The sequence below is a fragment of the Microchirus variegatus genome (assembly GCF_963457635.1).
Source record: "Microchirus variegatus genome assembly, chromosome: 19".
Taxonomy (NCBI): Eukaryota; Metazoa; Chordata; class Actinopteri; order Pleuronectiformes; family Soleidae; genus Microchirus; species Microchirus variegatus.
In genome coordinates, this window is record NC_139820.1 from 12,462,720 (window position 1) to 12,487,370 (window position 24,651).

The window sequence follows — 24,651 nt, forward strand, 5'->3', positions numbered from 1 at the left end:
GCAGCTGTTTCTTCTCTGCCTGCTGAGCACAGAGTGAGCCCACCAAGGCCTTACATAGGGGGGAGGGTTGTAGTTGCCTGTCGAGCCCAAGGTGAAAGGGTGACACAGACCTGCAAATGGAGACGAGGACCTAACACTCGCTCTGACTCTGCCAGGAGAGAGGGGGGAGGTGGGAGCATGCACAGAAGACCTCTGTTGCTCCTTTGCACTCTCTTGTCATTCTTTCTCGCTTCCCTCTCTTTCACTCTTTCTCTCAGGTTCCAGCCTTCCCATCTGTTAGTGATTTAAGCACTGCAGGCTCAGTGGAGCGAAGGGAGATGAGTCAGAGCAGGGAGTGAGAGAGAGTGTGTGTGAGAGAGAGGGAGGAAGTCCATACAAGTTTGTTTTACTGGACTCAACTCAGTGCTGGGTCTTAGCGCAGTGGAGGTCGGAGCTGCAGACGAAGCCAAACGGGTGCAGCCGAGGAAGAGGAGCTGCCCAGAGGCTTTTCTACAGCCAGGACACACGATCGAGACAGACAGAGATAGTAGACAGGGGGGATCAGTGCTCCACTGGGTCAACAAACAAATATGGCTGCTAAATTTCTGCCCAGCATTTGCCTTCTCTGCATCCTCTCAGTGATTGCCTACCCAACTTCTGCTGCCAGGCTTGGGGAACAGCAACAGACAATATTGAAAGTAAGACCGCTTTGATTTAATCTTCACTTGTGTGGTACACCGTGTTTGCCAGTACAGCCATGTTTAGCTTTTAACCTACAGTACTAAAACAGTTGCTGAGTAACAAGGCAGCTGATCCTGTACATTAATGGTCAGGTATAAAGTGTAATGGATGCTGTTTTTGGAGGGATTCATTTTGGCAGTGTTGAGATCTTATGTCCATGACTTGGTGTGACTTGACACTGTCAGAACGTCATGCTTTGCAACTATATGTGTTTGTGTCATTAGAGGAAAGTTTTCTCCAGTACTGCTGTGCCCCTCCCTGACAGTTCCCTAATGGAAAGCAACTGCCAAAATAGCAACACCCCAGAGAAAGAGAAAGACAAGGACAGAGGACAATATAAGCTAATATAGGCTATGAGTGAATTATTTGCATCCAGGAAGGTGTTACCTTGGGTCACTATTAGCTCAAATGGTTATAGGTTCATAGGCCACACTTTGAGTATTTGAGTCATGAGGTCTTTACTAATATTTTGCGATTTTCAAATCCATTTCAGCTCATAATCATGGCAGGATGTTTTTCAACAAGTCACAAAAATCGCAATTTGCTTTATTTCCAACTAACACACAAGGAATTTTGTTGTTGTTCTGGTTCATATTAAACACTATAACAAGACTAAAGTACACACACAAACCTTCGCTAAAGATGCTCAAAGGCCACAGTCGCAATGTACTCAACAGCACAACCAAAATCAACCAAAGTCCTCCTTCGGTTATGACTCATCCCTAGAAAATCACACACAATTGCTTTATGAGTTATGCTGCTCACAAACACAATGTGTTCAAAAAAATTATCAACCTCGAGTTGAGTTGCCTCACTCACCATTGTGCATACCAAACACACCCTTATGATCTGCAACACGTCCATCCATTTCTCCCTGCTTGTCATTTCATTTCTGGGGGAGAGATGAGATTGGTTCTTGGCATTACTTGGTTGAACTAAAGTGTTTGTTTTTTAGGTCACTGTTGAGTTACTGTTTGTATCATCAAAGACACTGAATGCCCTTCCTGATGCAACACCCATTTATCCAAGCTTAGGACCAGCATTCGGAATATACTGGATGTCAATGGAGAGCCGTGTGGAATGGGTACCTTGCGCAGTACTCCAGACCTTTACCTGTTGTGATTTGAACTGGCAACTTTCTAGTTACATGCTTTCAACGAGGCCATGGCTGCCTCTTTCTAATCAAGCAATGTACAGTCAAAATAATGACAAGGGAAAAACAAGAGTGTGTCTCTGAAACTTGTTTTATCTCTGTGGGGGTCCTATTCTTCAAAAAATAATATCCTCTGGTGTATTGTAGATGTGCTAGCTGCCTCTTGCTTCAAATAAATACAACAAGATGTCAAGCCGCAGAGTTGCAGATTTCCTTCACAGAAATGTTCTTTCAAATGTTGTAACTGTCATTATGTGGATATTGTGGATGCGTTTATGGTTGAATTGCATCTACTGGGCCCATACAACTGCACTGAAGAGCCACAACTCTTGTAAGTGGCTGCATTATGTGGTTTCTCTGAAGTAATCAGAAAAAATAAATCCTGGGAAAGGGGCTGTAGGTCAAAAATGTATACAAAAGCACGCTATACAATCCCCATACTTGGCAATGAAAAGTCTGAGGTATTATTTGTCTGACAAACTATTATTTCTTCATGCCTGATCTTTTTGTCTCCTGAGAGCAAGCCTCACCCCTGCAGTCAGACTGTCTGTGAACTTATTGAGTTAGGATGAGGTTCTCATGACCCAGGATCTGTCTGAGGGTATTTGGAGGAGTTAGCGTGTCTAAATCCAGTGGCTTAGCCCCTCTTCAATGTCAGTGTAAGTACAGAAGTAGAGAAACAATGCAGAAATGACATTCACCCTTCAAGCTTTCAATCGTCTTAATACTTCCACTCTTGGAAAGTTATTTCCAGAGTTTACCAATTACCAATTACACAGGATGTCTTAACAAACAACAGTCTAAGCTGAATGAGGACGGCTGCACAGTTCTGAAGCTACGTGACAACAGAGTTTGCTTGTATTTACACATCGTTCATCTGCACAGACAAATCCTGTTTTTGTGTTTGAAACAAGCTCTGTTGGTTCAGCTCTGCTTGAGACAGCTCGGGGCTAAAGTTCTACAGTATAAGCAAGAAATACTGTCCTCTGATAAATACTGTGAGAGCAGAGCATAGACCAGCTTGCTGATGGAAGCAGCTTCACATGATAACTGTGAGCGACTACATAACTCACTGAATGTCAGCTTTGTTCTCTACTGTCGTGGGTACAGTGCGAGGGCCACAGAAATAGTTCAGGTTGCTGGACATGCACACGGTCGGCTGAAGGCTGCCGATGTTCATTTTCATTTCACAAGTTGAACGTGTGAGGTAAATAGGGAGAATGGAAATAAATGGTTGTGTAAAGCAGCTTTGAGTGTCCACCAAAAACTAGGAAAGCACTTCATAAATACAGACCATTTCATTACTTTTATGTATTAAAAATACATATATATAGACATAACATAGTGAACACATAAGAACTCATGTGGTTCCTTTGCATATCACAAAACAACACCAGAATACTAACGTAATGCAAGGAAAGAAGATATGGAATTTGCTAACAAGGCTAAGTGTTGGCAACATAACAGAAAAGTAATATCATTAAAGTGTATTTTTTTAAAGGGTGGAAGCAAAAATCATCACATCGGTCACAATGCTAACAACTTACTGCTATGTAGTGAATAATATTATTTCAGTAATACAATGTATTACTTGATGTACAGTACATGCAAATTCAGCTGCAATCTCCACCACAGTCCTTTATTCAACAAGATTTACCCTGACTCCCTTGCACAATAATGGAAACTGAAGATAGTGACATTCCTAAATTCTTTACAATCTTTTGCAGAGAGAAAAAAAATGCTTAACTCTCTTTCACATAGTTTTGCACAAAATAGTGAGAAACTCCTACTTGGAAATTACAAATGGGTTTGCTATCAAAAATAGTGAAAATCATTCCGTTGTATTTTGCTTTTAAAGGCGCCATCTGTAACAATGTGGCCAAAAACAGTTACTACACTCAAAACCAAAACAGTGTGGTGAGTCGTACCTGCCTCCCACTCCCCCCCTCCCCTCCAGAGTTGAGGTTGCCAGAGCAGCATGTCGTGGCGAGTGTTTTATCATAAATGAGTCTCTAAGACACACAATTCTGTTCTCTCAGTAAAGATCAAGATGTATTATAATGTATGGTAATGTTAGCTGTTGACTAGGGAATAACGTTATGCATGATATTTGACAGAATTGTCCTTCATTTTTGCCTCCCCTTTTATAACGTTATATAATTTATGGCGATATACATGCAAAGACTTAAATAGGACTCACATTTGGCTAAGTCTCCCTCAGTTCCCTCAGATTTCTAAACTGTTCCCTCAGTTTTGGAAATCCGTTGTGGCAGTGAAGGCAGCAGCTGCTGGAGGAGAGACTCAGCCGGTGATCAGAATCAGGTAATCAGTCGGCGACATAAGCACGTTCGTAACCTGGTTCTGGTTGCTTGCTGTAGGCTGGGTCCAGACACAGTTCGTTTGGGAAGAACGGAGAGACGGTGTTGTTTGTGTAAATAGTTCGTTTATTGTCAGCAATACGGAAAACAAATGAAAACAGCTGTTCGTGCTGTGTCTGCGCTCTGCTATCTCTCACTGCCCGATGCGCGAGGCGGCGTCCTGTACAAACATCACCGCTGTTCTCCCCGCTCTGGGCGAGTGTGCTCTTACCAGTGTTCAGATGACAAAAACCCGCGTGTGGATTGTGTTGGGGCAGCGCGGGGGGCAGCGCGGCGGCTGCAGCGGTGTTACTCCGTCCCAGACAAACAGTCCCAGCATTCCCAGCATCCGTTTTCAAATTCCTCTCCGCTTTCAACACTCTCCACCTTTCAAATGCAGCTCCTATACAAACCCTCGCTCTGCCTCGAACTTTATCTTGAGATTTCTGTGATTCATACCGAGATCTCTTCTGTTTCGTTGCCTCCGCCATTGTAGCTCAGACGTAACTGGCAACCCGGGTTTGCTCGGCACCTCAGGCTCTACTGACTTCAATGATTGGTAGACGGCGGTAGGAGGCACCTCATGCCAAAACATAATTTCAAAACATAAACAAACTTTCCGGTGCTGAAAATATTTTTTTTAACGCAAATTACTAGTTTTGTTAGTGAGATTCAGTTTTTTATGGCCAGTTGCTTTAGATTAATTACAAAATGGACCTTTAAATAAAGACTCATGTGGGTCAACAAATGACAGATTCAAGCCTTAAACTGTATTTTAGTGTAAAATGGATTTTACCCCATAAATTGTCCTTTAAAGAAACACAATTTAACCTAATTGATGACTAATTTTCAAGGCTCCTATAAGCTCGTCTTTTTAGGTCTGAACCTTAACATCTAAATGGTTGATCCTCGGGCTGCTGGGTAGTATACTTGATATGCATTCCTCTCATTTTAAAGGAGTGTAAGCTGCACATTCTTCTTCCTTCTACACCATCTGCTAAATCTCTCTCCAAACCCAAACTGCCTGCCCTCTACGACTATGTGTATACACAGTGCAGCTGTTTGACCTATCACCAACTGTCACACTGCAGAACTACTTTAAGTGGCTTTACAAATGGTAAATAACTCTGAATCACTGTGGTTTTCCCATGATCATGTGCTTTATTACTACTTATGGCTTAAACTAGCATTTGGAGAAAAAAAACTATCTGCATCATTAGCTGGAATTTTAGGATGCGTTGGATGGTAAAAAGACACTGATGGTTAGGTCATGTATGTGAACTGGGGGTCAGAGAAAACCACAGGAAACAGGGTCTGCAGGAAAACTCAAAGCAGCGTACTGTTCACAGGATGTCTCACAACATGCAGCAACAGAAGCAAGCCATTGTGTCACAACCGTCTGTGAATAAATCAAAGGAAATTATGAATTGTGTCTATGTAGGGAATGTTCCATCCTCTGGCTGAAAACACCATTTGTCCATTTTACTGAGTGGAACAAGGAGACCAAAGTATGGATCTCAAACAGAAAGCTTCCATTGTTCAATTATGGTATGCCTCATTGAAAGATGATCCTTCAATCTGTTTGTGTACTTGTATTTGTCACTATTTTGGACCTTTTCTGGCATATTCACTGACCTTGTCAGTACCTGCTGTCCTCATGTGGACAAAAACCTGGTCCGACTGAGGCAAAACAATGTTTATGGTACTGGTTAAGTCTAGGGCTAAGGTTTGAACTGTGGTTAGGTTAGGGATTAACTGTTATGGATATGGTTAGGGATAACTTCTTTGTTTTGGCAGTCCAAATGAATGGAAGTCAACACAACCCAATGTGTACTAAGAAAGATATCTGTGCAAACCTGTGCGTGAGTTTTGGACAGTCCTTTTTTTTTGGTCATTTGTTTGTAGTAGTTGAGTATAATTATCAGGGAATAAAACGTGAAGTGGTAGCTAGAATCTTTTGAATGAGCTCAGCTGAATATCTTTCTATATGAATTGTTGAAATTGACTGATAATGTATGTATTTTAGGAGATTGATGACCAAACAACTCGGTAGGAAAGGAAATGACTCAGCATTCCCAACCCATTCACTTAATTCAAACTGTGTTCCCATCACTTTACTGACAATTCACTCCACTTGTGTGTACCCATCAAGTTTTTTTTTAAAGTGTGTTGGGTGAGTGGGTGGTAGTGGACACGTCTGTAACCTCTGATATTACACTGAGGAACTCTGGTGAACAACAGACAGGATGTAGGTTTTAAAGGGGTAGTCTGTAAATAAGAAGGGAGCTGGCACAATTTGCACATTTCCTCCTTACTGTGTTCAGTTTTTTACTTTGTCTATGCAGTGAAATTATAAAATATACTCAATTGATTATATTTTACATTACATTATGGATAGATCGATATATTGTTCTGTATTTATAACAAGATTTCTCTATCAGTTCCTGACCACACCAAGTACATTACATTTAAGATGTTGACTGACATCTATTATGCTGTCAAACACATAAAACAGTTATTTATTTTCGTAAAATACATTATAATTTACTTAGTTTAGCCTCTATGTACTATAAAAAGAAAACAACCATCATCAACCAACTTAATCTGGTTGTGTAATAATATCTCTTTTCAGCTGAGATTTGCAACTCCGGGGGCTGAAGAATAAGTGGATTCTGAAAAAAAAAAACTGCACATGCTTGACTCAGTTTATATGAGAAGTATTGCAAAAGTAACTTTGAGTAGATTTTGTGATCTCTAACAAGGTTCCCACTATTTTCTTCTATTTTCTTGTGATGAGGAGTTTGTTTTAGGATTATGTCATGTCATAGCTGGTGATGTTGGTCAGTGAGTGAGTCTTTCATCATTATGACACTTTGAGACCTTTTGCACATTAGAACTGTTATCTTCAAATGACATTATTATTATATTGAGTTTATATGGAGACTCGCCAGAGGTTGAACTCTTTGACACTTACACAACAACAATAATAATAATAATAATAATATTGTTATTATTATCATGTATGACCTATGAATGTCGCTAATGCATTACGTTTTTAAAGTTTTTAATTACTAATGGTTTTAACATAATGCAGTTGTTTTTTGTATATCGTTTCCATTGGACTCAGTCAAGTAACTGTATCCTGTATTTGTCTGTGTTTCTGCTGCAGGTGTGCCAAAAGGGACTATTCCTCAGTGAGCAAAATGTGTGCTTACCATGTAACTGTAAAGGCCGCGCTGACTCATGTGAAGACATCACAGGCATATGTATTGTAAGTGTTCCACATCATGCTTTTAATTGATCAACTGCTTCATTTTAGTGGGATAGTGACACTCACTCTCACTGAAAACATGGCTGCAAGCAGGACACAAGAAAAACAGATTTTAGTTTTATGACGAAAGACTGCTTGTTTGGTTTTGTGAACTTAACTTAGGTTAAACCAAATGAAGCACCTTAAACACTAAGTTACACAATAACATATTTGAATTTAAAGGTGCCATATGTAAGAATGTGGCCAAAAACAGTTACTACATTCAAATTTAGTTTTTCTGACATAACTGGCAACCCGTGGTTGCTCGGCAGCTGAGACTCTACTGACTGCAATGATTGGTAGACGGTGGTAGGTGGCGCCACATGCAAATATTTTGTCTGTACTGTTGTTGTTGGTGTTCAGTTTGTTATATGAACATTATTCCTGAGTCTCTGTGACATATTAGGAGGATTTTATGGCCAGTTGCTTTAGATTTATTACATAATGGACCTTTAACAATGAATGCAGTACTGCATCAACAACTCCTTAATGCTGTGATCTAAAATTGTTGATTTTCTTTACGGATTTTTGTGCGAGAAGATACTGTAGACTTAAGAAGCTTTCTTCCTTGTGTCCCTTCTTGCAGCCATGATTTCATGGAAAGCAGGCCCATGCGTCTCAGGCTGGGGGAAACCACACTTCTTAAAACTTTACATTTTGAATCTCTTTAATGTGCCATAATTTTTAATGTTTCCTTTTCAGAACTGCAGAAATCACAGCATGGGTAGTTTTTGTGAAATGTGTGAGGATGGCTACATACTGTCTTCTGGTATGGAAGGAGGCTCCAACTGCCAACCATGTGCCTGCCCCCTCTCTGTCCCCTCCAACAAGTAAGTCAGCCCCTTCTTGTTGGTTGGTTGTTGCTGGTTGTTGGTAAGCAGTGTGTAACGTCTTGCATGTTTTCCCCTGTGCATCTGGCCAGCTTCGCAGTGCGCTGTCACAAAGGAGCTTCCACTCTGCAGTGCAAGTGCCAAGAGGGCTACGCTGGATATTTCTGTGAGAGGTCAGTGCGGACAAGACCTCCAACAACCAAATGTGAAGTAATTTAAAGGCAGTGAAAGCATTATGGATAACATAATGAATGCTTGGTCAAAGTGGACTCCAACTTGCTTTTTGGTTTCAACCAAGTCTACAAACTGCATTTCCATAAGTTGTAATAAGGGGTTTAATTATGATGCATGTTCCTGACTGAAATAAATGACAACACACTTGCATCAATTGCATCTGTAATTTCCAGTCACTGGCAATATCCACAGTACATGACACAATGTTTTCACTGCAGTTAGAATAGACTCTGATCCCAAAATGTCACCATGAAACTACACATATATTTGTGTCAGTCTCAAAGCACAAGTCAGAATCTATTTTATATTTATATTTAATGCAGTCATCATATCTGCTCAGGTCTGTGACCAAATGCAATATTGTCTTAGGATTTTGTCTCAACACTTTGTCTTAGCACACAGTTGAATGGTTCATCAGGAGAGTGGTTTTTTTTCATAGAGTGACATGAAAACCAGAATGTGCTCCTAATTATCTGATTAGGAGGACATTCTGGTCTTCCTAAATTTCAAGCAATGGCTATACCTACTGTATGTCACTATAGGTGATATGTCAAAAACAAATATAATTAGAGAGAATGTATTTCGTATTATCTGTAATTAAGACTGCAGTTTAGTTGTGTGAAATGTGAATTTTGAGAGACTGGGTTGCCAAATGAAATCTATTGCCTACTTATGTCACTATTATCACTTCCGACTACAGATGAGCCAATACGATACTAAAGTATTAAACCCCTATTTGCCAAAATCACTTAATCTGATATTGGAAAAATAAAATAAGTCCAATACAATCTGTAAAGATGTGTATTGTATCCTAAAGGTGAAGTAAATGCTTCACAAAACATGGCAACATGCTGTAACCATAGATGCCTGCCATCATTTTCATGAGACAAGGATGTCTGCCAAACCGAGCATTATGTTATTGAAAAGGCTGGTTGTAGTTAGTAAATACAACAGCATTAAGTACTAAGTTGTTGAAAGGGGGAAAATAATATATCAAACATACTTTGATATCATCAAGCACTCAAGATTGTGATATAGGTAGCGTGCCAGATAAAGAAAAACTTGCATCTGGCCTGCATACTTCCTATGATGTTATCAGTCAACTGTCGATCTCCCCATCCAGGTGTGCTCCAGCTTACTATGGCAACCCCATGGTGATTGGCAATTCCTGTAAGAGGTGTGAATGCAACGGCAACTCTGACCCCAACCTGATCTTCAATGAGTGCCACAATGTGACAGGCCACTGCCAGCACTGCTGGGGAGACACCACTGGTGCCAACTGTGAGAGGTGTGCCCCTGGTTTCTATGGTGACGCTATCAATGCCAAGAACTGCAGAGGTGGGTCAAAGAGCAAGCCCAGAATTTTTTCATTAATATTAATGCGATGTGGTATGATAAGAGTGACCGTGTATGAAACTCTAACAATTAAGACCAGAACAAACACCTTTGTGATCATGTGGCGTGTCACATTATGTAGGCATCAATTTACTTGCATGTCCAGGAAGAAAAAAGCTTTCCTTGGAAGAAACAACATAGGGTTGCTATCAGCTGGACTCTGAACTACTTTCTCCCGAATTACCTGTTAGTTGCTATCTGCTGTGACTTCAGCAGGTCTCTGGAAGTCTACCTTTTGCTGCTGATGGCACCCCTGCTTGTATGGGTTAGGGTTAGGTAAGGACTGTTATCCTGCTGAACCTGCAGCACTCCCTCTGTCCTCCTTGATCAGTATGAAATTGTGTAACTACTACTGTGCTGCAAAACATTTATGCTGATCACTTTTATGGTTGTTTTTGGCTTCACTCACACCTAACTACGACTTGGTGCTGGAGGGGTGGGTGCATGTGTGTTTGCTTTCTCTTTCTTTCCATTTTGCTAAAAGCTAAAACTGTGCACAACTGCACTTTTCCCTGTCACCTGTGGTTGCGGAGTTGGCTAGTCATCCTCTAATGTGTGCTTGATACGATGGTGTGCTTCTTGCGATGGAGTTTCTACAACAGCCCTCCCTGCTGGAGACATCAGCCACTTTATTAGACATACGCGACACATAATTAAGTGGCAGGAGTGGCACTCAATATAGTCTTTTAATGCTGTTCGAAGTGGTTATTTGAGTTGCCATTCTCCTCTGACCTCTGGCATCAACAAGACATTTTTGTTCACAACAAGCAGCTGTACAGAAAAAAGTGGCCTTGAGTGGACAGTATTTATATGGGTAATATTTGTTACCTTTTTCATTTTTATTTTATTTGTGTATCCTTTATTTAGCCAGGAAGGTCTCATTGAGATACAGGATCTCTTCTTCCAGGGAGTCCTGGGGCCCGTTGCACAAAAGTAGGATTCAGATATCCAGGATGTTTTGAAAGGAGCTGATTTACTTGCTTTGATTTATCCTTATTCAATAAAGCAACATCATGTTAGTCTTTGATGTATTTTTATATTTCTATCATGTGTATAAATATAAAATGGTTATTCGTATTTTTTGATTAATTAATTAATTAATTAATTAATTAATTAATTATTGTAATCAATGATTACAAATGTTTAGATAATGACAGTGGGTATAGTTGAATGTGAAAACATAGTGTAGTGGGCAGTGGAATAACTTTTAGTTTCCATTTGTGTTGACTGCTGCTGAGATGAGGGATGAGATTTAATAAATGCTGGAACTTAGCCTGCTCCAGACCAGGCTAACGCCACAGGATAAATCTCCATGGTAACTTATGTCATAACATATCCTGCTTTCCCCTATCCTGCTTTTGAACAACCGGATCACAAATAAATTAAACCTGGATAACCAACATAGCCCGGGTTAATCCCTTATCCTAGTTTTGTGCAACTGGCCTCTGGTCAGGATAGAAGCACAAACACTGAAGACAAAAAAGTTCAGATATAAACCTCACAACAGTATATAAGCAAATATTGGGTATTATGTTTATGTTGATAGCTGTTTTCAGTGGTGTAGCAAAGTAGTCAAATATCACTGTGTTTGATTTATTTAACAGAAATGTCTTCCAAAAAACCAATGATTTATAAAGGAAAATCAGGAAAATTTACAGGGGTGCCCAAACTTGTGCATACCACTGTATATATACCAACAGTTGTGCTCATAAGTTGATAACATGCACACAACTTGACACAAATGGCTTGAATGGCTATTAAAGGTAACCATCTTCAGGAAAGGGATGTAAGAAAATATCAAAGGAATTGAGAATGCCAATCAGGAATGTTCAAATTTGCCAATGACCAACTAAAATTTCAGCCATAACTGCCAGAATGCAAAGAAAAACCCACAAATAACTTCAGGTGAAATACAGGACTACAGGAAAAATGTGGTGTGGCTGTTTCAAGATGCACAATAAGGAGGCACTTGAACAAAGATGGGCTTCATGGCGAGTTTCCAGAAGAAAGTCATTACTGCGTAAATGTCACAAAGTATCCCGCTTACAATACGCCAAACAGCACAGAGACACGCCTCAAACCTTCTGGCACAGAGTCATTTTAGTTATCCTAAAGATGAAGTAAATGCTTCAAAAAACATGGCAACATGCTGTAACCATAGATGCCTGCCATCATTTTTATGAGACAAGAATGTCTGCCAAACCGAGCATTATGTTATTGAAAAGGCTGGTTGTAGTTAGTGAATAAACAACATTACGCACTAAGGGCCTGATTTACTAAAGCTTTGCGCTTGCAAAAACGTGTGCAAACTGGATTGCACACGCAGATTAGCGTTGATGCTGATCTACTAACAAGGCGCAACGAGGAGTGCGTCCCTCAGATGGGCAAAATAGCACTTGCAACCCATTTAGCGTTCTTGCCTTAATGCATATGCAATATTGGGCGTTTACCTGCTCTTTTGCGTGTGATGGGAGGAGAAAATGTAAATTTGTTATTTTAGCACGTGCAAAGTGATTTATCAAACCTGAAACTGATTGCGGTGCTTATTTCTGCGTCTATATTTAGCACGTTTGAAAGGCAGGTCTTAACTGGCACAGCGGTGCGCACACATGGCTGCGGTTATTTATAGCGATAATTGTAAATCAGGAAATTACGCTTTTCCAGAGCATGTTCAACTACGCGTTCACAGATGACGCACATTCATTTCTTATTTGGTATATCTGAAAAAATCTGAAAAAAATAGCAGAATGCCACCTGTGCTTTCTGTTCAGTGGCTTCAAATTTCATTCTGCGCTTCCGTTGAGTCTGCTCTTTCTCCATGTGGACAACTCTTGACTAGCGCAAAATCCTCATTTAAATAGGGCTGTCTTAACCACTTCTGCGCCTGTTAGTCAATTGCGGTCGCAATCTTAGTAGTCCACCCGCAAAACGTAATCCAGTAGCGGGCGCAGTCTTTCTGCTCGCGCAAGCTCTTTATTGGGAATCTTAGTAAATCAGGCCCTAAGTTGTTTAAAGGGGTAAAATAATATATAAAATGGACTTTGGTATCATCAAGTACTCAAGATTGTGATATAGGTAGCGTGCCAGACAAAGAAAAACTTGGATCAGGCCTGCGTACTTCCTATGGTGTTATCTGTCATCTGTCGATCTCATTTGGAGTGATGAAACCAAAATTAACTTTTTGGCCACAACCATGAACACAACACTTGGAGAGGAGTCAACAAGACCTATGATGAAAGGTACACCATTGCTCCTGTGAAACACGATGGTGGATCGCTGATGTTTTGGGGATGTGTGAGCTACAAAGGCACAGGAAATTTGGTCAGAATTGATGGCAAGATGAATGCAGTAAATTATCAAAAAATACTGGAGAAAGATTTGCACTCATCAGCCCGGAAGCTGCGTATGGGACGTACTTGGACATCCCAACATGACAATGATCCAAAACACAAGGATAAGTCGGCCTGTCATTGGCTACAGCAGAACAAAGTGAAGGTTCTGGAGTGACCATTTCAGTCTCCTGACCTCAAAATCATTGATCCACTCTGGGGAGACCTCAAACATGCAGTTCATGCAAGACAGCCCAAGAATTTACAGCAACTGGAGGCTTTTTGCAAGGAAGAATGGGCAGCTTTACCATCTGAGAAGATAAAGAGCCTCATCCACAACTACCACAAAAGACTAGCTGAAGAAAAGCTGTCAATGATTTTAAAGGGGGCAATACACGGTAATAAGAACTGGGCTATCTAAATTTGATTAGGGTCATTTGGGTAGTTTGTGTTGTGATTATGATTCAAAAAGATTAAACACAGTTGTTTGACAATAAATGGCTTCAGCCAACCACTAACCCTGAGTGAAAGAAAAGTTTTTGTTATCATTTATATTCTCTGAAAAATGGTTAAGAAATGGTAAATCCTGTCAAAAAAAAAAGTTCCCACATCTTTCTGTGTGCCCTTATGTTTGGTGTTGCGTTGCTTTGTTGGACACAATTCAAACAGTGTTTGCTTTGACGATTCAATCCACGGAGGACAAATTGTTTGCGGCCAACAAGACAATTTCATCGTGTGGCAGAGTTCTCATTTTAACCGAGATAAAGTGAAGAAACTCATCTTCCACTATCACTTTACCACTGATTGTTTCATAAACTTCAGGTTTCTCACGAATGCCAGTGTCACAGCTGGCTCTAGGCCATGACAAACAAATGGAGACGCAACCTTAAAGGAATAACAAAACATATTTATTTAGATCAATAATGAAGATAAATCAGGAAATAATAACATGAGGTGTGAAAGTCAGTAAAATCAGTCATGTAAGGTGTGCATGCATGGTTAATATGGTGTGTGTGGATGTTGTTTGATGCATAAAAAGAAATCAAAAGAACTGAGGCTTAAGGCTGCCGCGTCACCCGGGAAGACAGGTGTCTGTCTGCAAGGGAAAAAAGAGAGAGAAACACAATGAGTGAGAATCTGCTTATATGGCAAATCCGATCATGGCCAAGGTGTCCCCAGTTACCAGATTGCCAAACTGGCCCAACCCCCTGCCATTCAGCAACCTACTCCAGACTACCCTGTCAGACACCAAAAGGGGTCGCCACACCATTAACACTGGCAGCAGCAGTTGCTACCGTTATAGCCCCGTATCTTCCAAAAACGTATATATATATATATATATATATATATGTATATACATACATAGCAGAGGCGAAGGATAGTGAGAACAGTCACAGTCAACCCACAGACCAGCTCCAAAGACCTACAACATCATCTTGCTGCAGATGGTGTCACTGTGCATCGTTCAACTATTAGTGCACTTTACACAAGGAGATGCTGTATGGAAGAGTAATGCAGAAAAAGCTTTTTCTCTACCCCCGCCACAAACAGAGTCGCTTGAGGTATGCTAAAGCACATTTAGACAAGCCAGCTTCATTTTGGAATAAGGTGCTGTGGACTGATGCAACTAAAATAGAGTTATTTGGGCAAAACAATGGGTGTTATGCTTGGCGGAAAAAGAACACAGCATTCCATTAAAAAAGCACTTGCTACCTACAGTAAAATTTGCTGGCGGTTCCACCATGCTTTTAATGTCTTTTAAAGCAAGACAAGGTCACAATTCAGGACCTAGGACGACCATATGCCTTAGGAGGCGGCCCAGCGAATTTAAAAATAACTATGCTTGTGACATCTACATGTACTTCTTACATCCTCTTACATTCTCGTCTCTGCTTTTGTCTCGTGTCTGTCGCAGAGTGCGCATGCAATAAATGTGGCACCTCATCATGTGACGACCGGACAGGAGTGTGTCACTGCAAACCAGGTGTGACTGGACGTCTCTGTGACCAGTGTGAGGTGAGATCTGTTCAATCTAACTGCAGTGTTGTGACAGAAACAAGATTTCATCCATATCATTCTATGTTAATTGTAAAAATGTGGGAAATACAGACTCACTCCTAAATACATAAAAAGACAAAAACCCTTATTAAAAGTCAGGGTAAAAAAAATTGATAAAAAAGTACTTAGTAGAAAAATCTTATTCCTTTAATTATTTTCTTATTTTAGCAATGTAATAATTTAACCACCTAATAATTTCTCCAGTAGCTCAAGTCATCCTGAGTATGTTAACCATTAGGTAACCTGGTCTGACTGGAAAATCTGAATAGAAAATCTGTGATTTTACACCACAGCACACACTAGCTGTTGATCCACAGCTGCCTCCATAAGTAAATCCAAAATTTGATGCATGGCTGTCAGTGTTTGAAATCATTTGTTCGGATTTACCCGGGTAACAAACTGAGCAAAGGGTTAGTGTGGTCCATGGGGTGAAGTAACAACAGATTTATTTGACGTTAAAAAATCCACACAATGGAAGACAATAGCCACGGCTCCACATAATTTTGGGACAGAAACAGGCACAGATTTCGTCCATTTTGTTTATTTTGTTTAGACTAATTGAAGACTAAACTCGACAATGACAATATGGACACACAACAGATCAGATCTGATCAATATATATAATATATAATGTGAACAGTTGGTCAAGAGACGATCAGATTCTATTTGCTGCAGTCTAAACGAGGCCTTAGTTAGTACCTACAAGCACACTTGTACTATCCCTTTAAATAGGCAGATGCTGGGATCTAACAGAGTTTTTCATTCATGTAATCTAGGAGGGCTACTCTGGTTTCTCTAGCTGCCACGGCTGTCGGAGGTGTGAATGTGGGCCAGCTTCCCTTCGTCCCACCTGTCATCCTCTCACCCACAGCTGCCCATGCCGCACAGGGGCCGGAGGCCGTTACTGCGAGCGCTGCCTCCCAGGTTACTGGGACTACAGCCCATCCGGCTGCCAGAGTAAGACTTCTGTTCATCATACAACATATCTATTACTCTTTTGTTATGAACACCCCCGGAACATTTGTCGAAACATTCAATGCAGATAAAGCTTCCCAGAGAAAAATAAAAAAAAGCTTCACTGAGGGCTCACATTCACAGTTACTACCGCAGTAGTGCACATGACGTCAGAGACGCATCTGCTGACTTTACCATAGAACCTCAAATCCACAGTACATACACAAACAGCTGCTCAAATCATCAGTCCCACACAAGAGAAGCCACAAAACAGATGTGCAGGCCCGAAGCCAAGACACTGTCTGTGGTTCCAACAGTAATATATATATTTGTTGACCCTAAACCTAACTGCACTGACCCTTTTCCAACTGCTCAGAGAATTTGAAGCAGAACTTTTTTTGTCCCACATCGTATGATGAAATTCCTCTGCATCTGTTTTTTTCTATAGAGTGTAACTGTGAGAGTGGCCACTGTGACACGCACACAGGAGAGTGTCTCTTAGAGGCTGCAACAGTCAACTTGTGCAACATCAGTAAGTGGAGATCATGACCAAAGCAGACATATGACAAAACAAAAGACTGTTTCTCTTGTTTGTTTGAAACATGTCTTTACTTGTATTGTATTCATCCATGGCTACAGGTTGTGATCAGTGCATTTGGAGTTTGATTGGGGACTTGAAACAATCCAATAAGACACTAGACCAGCTGAAAGTTGGAGTGCTGAACATCTCCACTGGAGCTGCTGCTAATGACAGGCTCAAGTACTACAACTACACAGCACATCGACTGCAGGTACATGCAGCTTTAAGTATTTGTGCTACTTTGAGCTTTATCTCATTGTGAATACACTCTAATGTGATCTGAGGCATTACTAGATTTGCTTTGTTTCCAGACTCAGTTTCAAGGCTGGAGAAACACGTCATCTGCAATGAAGGCACAGACCGGGGAGCTGGAGGAGGCCACACACACTGTGGTAATCGACATCAAACAGCTGGGAGAATCGGTCAGTAGAGTCCATTCTTTCCATGACACACACACACTGACCGTGTAAAAAGTCCCTGCAATGCTTTAGAAGTTGAGGCCAAAGGATTTCGGTGTAACTGTTCCCACCATTGTTTATTACAGTAAGAGTAAAAACTACTTCACAATAGAGCTGTGAGATATAGAAAAAAATCTAATCGTAACATTTTATCATTTCGAGCACCGAGAGTACATAGAATCCTATTGAAACTGAAGAAATTATTAGGGTTCGATTTTTGGGAATAACTCAAAGTTGGATTTTTCACCACCGGCGTGGCAGGGTCAGGTCTAGGGGGGCGGGAGCTTGTTTTTAATGTTGTCCAAAAGTCTGTGGTAAAAAGCATCAGTCAGGGAGGAGTCGTTCCAGTTGCTTTCCGCTGCTAATGTCCGAAACTCAATCGAGTAGTCCGTTACACCTTCCACTGCCCCGCACAGAAAGCAGCCACTGAAGCACAGAGTGCCGACTGCTTCTCCCACTCGGCTGTGCCCCAATCCAGAGCTTGACCAGTGAGCTGGGTGATCATAAAGGCCACTCTGGACCTCTCAGTGGGATAGGTGAGAGGTTGGAGTTCGAAAGTCAGTGAGCATAATATCAGAAAAGAGTGGCAGGTACCTGGAGCTCCAGATAATCTTTCCGGAGCTCTTAAACGTGGTTCGAAACCAACGCCGGAGGGAACAGACGGTCCCGCAGGTTGGGAAACCGCTGGTGTTTGCCGGGCCTGGACGAGCTCCTAAAGCTGACCGCTCATGGTCTTCCAATTGGCGCTCTGAAGAATGCTGGAGTGCTGCAGCCATTGCTTGGAGTTGTCACTCCTGGTGCTGTATGGCGGCAGCTTGTGCTACAACCTCCTCTCTGTGTCATCTGGGTTCATTGTTGGCCAGATTGTACTGTCAGGCTTACAGAAAATGGCAGAGGACAACCCAAAAGCACGACACACAAGACAGAGCAGCTGAGATGTAACAGGCAGTGTTTATTTCAAAGGCAGAGTTCAAACCAGGAAGTCCACGTGGCAAACAAATCCGACAAGGGGCAGGCAAAACGGGAAGGTCCACAGGTCAGAAGCAGGTTCAGGCAATATTAGAATCAGAGCGAACACAACGCTGGATAACTAGGTTTGACTCTAGACAATCTGGCAGAGAACATGGGGAAATGAGCTGGTATATATGTGAGCAGAGTGATTAGCTGATGAGGAACAGGCGTGTGACAGGGGTGGAGCAGATCAGGTGACTGGGAGTGACAGGAGGAGTGAGTGACAGGGTCTGAAATGACATGAGAGTTAGTGATCAGGATAAAACAGACGAGATGATGAGATGAGATTATGATGAGGTTCAAACTACTATGATGATGTATGATGTTCAAACTACTTTTGCTGGCAGAGCAGCTGAAAGAAATATTCACTGCATGAAAAGTGGGTGTAAATCCCACTTTTCATGCGGGGGGGGGGTTACCTTACATGTCAAACCTTACATGTCAAAGTAAGGTTTGACATGTGAAAACTTTACTTTGTTTAAGGTTTTCACATGTAAATGACCATGCTGTGATCCGTACAAATTCAAATCAGGAGTGTGTGTCTCCACGGAAAAGATACACAAGTCTCAGGGAGCGATTGATTTCTACCACCCTAGCCGGGGTTCACGGGCGGGCGGCACCCTGCACCGCCCTCCCTCCCCCGTTCGTTTGCGACAATTATCGGGCACTGGCGGACTACGCGGTGAACGGCTGATAACTGCAGAGAATCATGGGCGTTTGCGGCAATTATCAGGCGTTCACGGCGCCGATAATCTGAGTTTTCATGCAATGATTAGTACTAAGAATTTTTGGAATTGGTTAGGAGAAAAATTTATCGTTCTCCTCCTCGTTGGAAAGGCATCGCCCGAATCGTCCCTATACACTGTCCACCCATGCTCTCACATAAAATATCTACTGTTTATAATCTATATTACTACTCTTAAAATATTATAGGTAATAGTAGTTATTACCTTTTATTACAAATAATACATGGTTTATTTATTTGGCTTTTTAATTTCAATGAGTGATATAACGTGTGTAAGAGGCAATTCAACTAATTATTATTATTATATCCATGTTCCATACAGAAGAGTAATGAACTCTTTATATATGTTAAGGAATTGACAATATAAATACGTGGATGTGATTTTCTCACACTGTGGCAATAAAATGAGCCACTGGCCAATACTAACTTAGGTAACTGATTAGTTTGTGTGGTGGTTTTCAGGAGATGCTGGTGACAACTTTGGGGGACAGTCTGGACAACGACACGCTGGAGACCTTATCCCTGGCTGAGCAGCTCAGCACAAACCTCACTGATCTTAACATTCGCATCGAAGGTACCAAACGCTTCTTTTGTCACTTACAATGACAACATTGTGGGCACCCCCTGAAATTCTATGATCCCCTATGTAGAGGGGACCCTCCCTTAATGAGGCACAATAGCACTAGGTTGCTGCAAAAAGTTAGTGATGAAGCAGGAACCATAAACTGTACTTTGGCAAATGGGAAAGAGCAAAAGAAAAAACAAGGCATTTAATTTTTTTGCCAAACATATAGAAGCAGAAAAATCAGTTCAGTAAAAATGAAATGCTAACAAAAGCATGTCCATCAGTAAACAATCTTCTGTCTTAACTAGGCTATCACTTTCAGTTTGAGGTTTTGAACATAGATTGTATACAAAACGTGGAGCTCGTTCTCTATTTCCGGCGCCATGTCACACTGATGTCAACTCATGTGTGCCATGTTTTACCTTACATTTTCCCTCTAAATACTTTATTGCAAACTATTGAGAATATTGCTTATTTCCGGTGGCCCTGAGGTGCAAATCACAAAACACAAATCAAAAACACAAACACAAATCACAAACACAAACGCAAATCAAAAAAAACAAAAACATTAACTCAAAACGGAAACGCAAATCACACAACGCAAACACAAAAGCACAAAGTACATGAATATTAATTCACTTTAGCTTACTTAGTAGAGCTGCAGTCTCATGTAGAAGTACACACTACAGATAGCCCTAGTTCAGATCCTGTCTCAAGAAAAAAACACAACACTAAAGCAGACAACACAACAACATTTTCTCATAATGCAAACACTAAAGCGGACAACATAAAAACATTATCTCACAACGGGAACACAAATCAAAAACGCAAACACAAAAGCAGACAACACAACGAAAATGCATGTTGAAACGGAAACGCAAATCAAAAACCACAAAAATAAAAGCACAAAACATAAAAAAGTGTGTTTTTAACATCCATAGGTGTATGCTTGATGAATGTTGTTTACATTCATACATAACGTGTTGTAGTACTTCCGGTTCAGGGTCACTGTTGAATATGGGGCTGTTTTCGGTCAAGGAGCTACTGAAGATGACGATGTAGTAACCGTCACATATGCAGACTGACATCTAAAACTCCTGGAACCAAAATGGATAAGAGGTTTAAGCTACACGCTTCATCATACTTGTGCGACATAACCACAGTGAAATCAGTTTCAGGTTGGATATTCAGCAGACATTCTCCAGATCCAGCAGCACCCTCCTGCAATCTCTCCCCAGAGGTGCACGATCACAGCTTGTTCAAATTCCGACCCATCGCTCTCGACTACTGCGGTCTCATTTACGGACCATCAACAAATTACCGTTTAAATGCCAATTGATGGTCCGCAAATGAGACTGCGGTAGTCGAGAGCGATGGGTCGGACTTTGAACAAGCTGTGATCGTGCACCTATCTCTGGGGAGAGGCGGAGGAGGGTGCCGCTGGAAACTGATTTCACTGCAGTTGTTGCCGCATATGTATGAGGAAGTGTATAGCTTAAATCTCTTATCCATTTTGATGTCAAGAATTTTAGATGTCAGCCTGTGTATGTGAAGGTCATCCTCAGAAGCTCCTTGACCGAGAACAGCCCATGTATAATATGAAGTGGATAGAGCACTGCCTGCTCTGCCTTGAAGACTGTCTATCCAGTTCATAATATACATCCATAGTCCATAATCAACAGTGATCCTGAACCAGAAGTACTACAACACGTTACGTACGAATGTAAATAACATTCATCAAGCATACACCTATGGATGCTAAAAACACAGACTGTGCGTCCGTGCAAACGAAACCAAATTTTTTTGTTTTGTGCTTTTAGATTTGCGTTTCCATTTCGACATGCATTTCCATTGTGTTGTCTGCGCGGTTTTGATTTGTGTTTCCGTTGTGAGATAATGTTTTTGTGTTGTCTGCTTTAATGCTGAGCTTTTTGGTTGAGGTGTGATTCGAACAGGGCTATCTGTAGTGTGCACTTCTACGTGGGACGGCAGCTCTACTAAGCGAGCTAAAATTAGTTATTGTTTATGTGCGTTGTGCTTTTGTGTTTGCGTTTCCGTTTTGAGTTAATGTTTTTTTTATTTGCGTTTGTGTTTTTTGATTTGCATTTGTGATTTGTGTTTTTGATTTGTGTTGCGTTTTGTGATTTGCGTTTGTGTTTAGCACCTCAGGGCCACCGTACTTATTACTGATTACTGCTACACAAGTCCTACTTCAATAGGTCTCATTTTTCAAACTTTGTACATGCAGTCTTGGGTCCCCAGGTCCCTTTTGCCTTTCCCCTTGAAACGTATCTGTGTTTAATGCATGCTGCCTGTCTGAGTCTATGTGCATATATTAATGTTCTGCATGATGTTTGTGTATGTACACAGAAATGATCCATGACTGGGAGCTGTACAGTGTTCAACAGGATGTGGACCCAGAAGTGGTCCGACGCAATGCAGAGATGGCAGAGGACATGGTGACCTTGATGAGGAAACTGGACCTTTCCCCAAGACAGCCTGTCGCCATTGATGAGTCAACTGAGGCCCATGACCGTAAGTGCATACACTATAATTTTGACCAAATTAGCAGACATGTTTTTAATGTCATCGCATCAGAGCGATTGGGGCGTGAGCAGAACCTCGCAATGACCAAAGAGAGCAAGTTGACAGGGAAACAGATGTTGCATACTTTCGTTTCGAACCATCTAGATCCGTCTTCTCAACCATGACTTCATCCACAGTTTTTTGGCTTACTCAGCACAAAACATTGCACAAATACACACACACAGGTATTAACTGACAGCACTGACAGTCCACCTCCATGTCTGTTTATATTCTGAAGTCACATTCAATCACGCAAGTTCCCAAATCCCTCTCCATCAGATAGTTTGATTAAACGCCAAGTGTGTGGTCCTGCATCTTGACTGGATCATCTTGTCTGTGCATTCTCAGGATAGTCTAGTTTATTACTTAGGCAGCAGAGTTTTAGGCAGCACTATCGCCTCCATAGCTGCCCTTGCAGATACAACCCACACAAGACAATGAAAACAGGGCTGCCAATGTGGACACAAGGAAAAGTTTAAGTTTTCAAAGAAAAGTTGAAAAGTGACGTTTTCATTGCGTAAACCACTCCCATCAACAAATCATTCCTTATCAAACAAAGAGGCAGTTGAAACATAACACCAGTGTCCCCTCGCGACAAAATTGTTGATTTTCTCTATGGAGTTTGGTTCACCAGAGTGAGTAGTTTACAAAAAGACACATAATGTCAGGGGAGGTTTTGTCAAAAGGCTGCCTTATATTAAAATATTATTAAATAGACTTAAGCTGGCATATATGATGATGTGATGAGCCTTGTGATCGATGTCTAAAGTATGTTCTTCCTCTTTGTTCGCTGGCAGCCATTTTTTCATGTCTGTTTCGATTTTCACAGAGCATCAGTGTAACAGTGATAACCATGGTTTAAAGTAATGGTCCCAAGACACTCACATGTGATGATGATGAATTATATTGTTTTGTATCTTTGATCATGCTTCTAGTGCTTAGGCGAATTCGTCAGTTGGAGAAGAAGTTGATTGGCACAAGCGGCCGACTCCCACCCATCAGCGAGATTCTGTCCCGCTTCTCTGCAAAACTGTCAGAAGCTCAGAATTTTCTCCAGAAAGCAGCCAGTACAGTTCAGGAGATGGAGGACATGAACAGAGCCAGCGTCCTCAAATTCCAGAGGACTGAGGTAATTTCCCATGACCCCCTGTTGCTCTCACTGAGTACTACTTCCTCCTCTCGTCTTTTCCCACAGCATTGCCTTCTCACTCTGTTTGGAGTACTCCAGTTTCATGAGGATATAGTCCTGTTAAAACCCACATTCTTTTCTCCTTGCTCTGAGGGAATGTGCTGGTATGGAGGTTCTCCTCCAAATTTTGACTGATTAATCTCTTCTCACTAAATTGTTATTAGCAGCCACTTGTATATATATGGTTATATTATATAAATCTCACGATAAGACAGCTTTTATTTAGAAGAAAACAACATGTATGTCATTTTAAACTGCTCCCTTCCCACACCAAAGTCCATAGTGAAAATCTTCGGGGGCTGTCTTTTCCCTAAGTAACACAAAATTACCACAACTTGCACCATCCATGTCTCCCCAAGTTAAAACTTTTCTCAAAGTTATAAATGGACATTAGTAAGAGAGTTTGAGTTTAGTTTCCAGTTTTAAATAGGTTTTTATAATTGTGAGAAAACATGGTAAATATTCTTAAGATATTGTAGACACAAACATGGTTTTAATTAGAATAATTTTACGATGATATTTCAGTACCAAGAGCAGAAATACTAAATCATGTGTGGGAGTGTTGGACTGTTACATGAGGAGGAGGCCCTCATTGGGGAAATAAGCTATGCTGCAATGCAAATGTTTTTATTCCCATGATAGCATCTACAACCACCACACAGATGCATGGCTTTATTTTCCCACGATGCAGTGTGTAGTCATAACTTCTCGTGTAAGAGGAGATTCAATAAGATGAGCAAGTTGTCCACAAACTATGTAGATGGTTGATAGTTCCATCCCTTACTCCACATGTTAAAGTGTCAACACATAGAGGTGGTGTTGGCAAAACTATACTGGATAGTGCTTTTACTTGCTGTCAGGACCAGAAAAGCACTATATAAATACAGATCATATAAACTTCCTCCTACAAACACTAGAACCTTGGTGAGTGTATTTGTAATTTGTTGGTCTTATTCATTATTTTGAGTCATTCTGCACAATTGCAACATACGGCCATGGGGCTGGGTCTGTGGTCTTAAAGTGAGTTGTGATGCGCCACTGTGCTATTAACCAAAAACACCTGGTCTAGAGTTTTGTTTATTTAAATATGCCACAATGCTGGAAATGGGTTAAGGTGAATACAAATACTTTTTTCCATCCGCACGGAGAGGGCATTTTAGGGGACCTGAAATGGTAT

At 41.1% G+C, this 24,651-nt stretch overlaps 1 protein-coding gene across 2 annotated transcripts in view; it reads left to right on the forward strand.

The window, feature by feature from the left end:
* The first annotated feature begins 447 nt into the window (after positions 1–447).
* Positions 448–24,651, forward strand: part of lama4 (laminin, alpha 4) — a 44,748-nt gene continuing 20,544 nt past the window's right edge. For both annotated transcript variants that reach the window (XM_083906141.1, XM_083906142.1), the window contains exons 1-13: positions 448–677; positions 7,400–7,501; positions 8,243–8,370; positions 8,463–8,543; positions 9,728–9,942; positions 15,244–15,344; positions 16,163–16,343; positions 16,789–16,872; positions 16,980–17,131; positions 17,232–17,342; positions 19,597–19,708; positions 22,070–22,234; positions 23,221–23,414. In XM_083906141.1, coding sequence (XP_083762267.1) covers positions 570–677; positions 7,400–7,501; positions 8,243–8,370; positions 8,463–8,543; positions 9,728–9,942; positions 15,244–15,344; positions 16,163–16,343; positions 16,789–16,872; positions 16,980–17,131; positions 17,232–17,342; positions 19,597–19,708; positions 22,070–22,234; positions 23,221–23,414 — 1,734 coding nt within the window. In that variant the 5' untranslated portion in view covers positions 448–569. The remainder of the gene's footprint in view (positions 678–7,399; positions 7,502–8,242; positions 8,371–8,462; positions 8,544–9,727; positions 9,943–15,243; positions 15,345–16,162; positions 16,344–16,788; positions 16,873–16,979; positions 17,132–17,231; positions 17,343–19,596; positions 19,709–22,069; positions 22,235–23,220; positions 23,415–24,651) is intronic.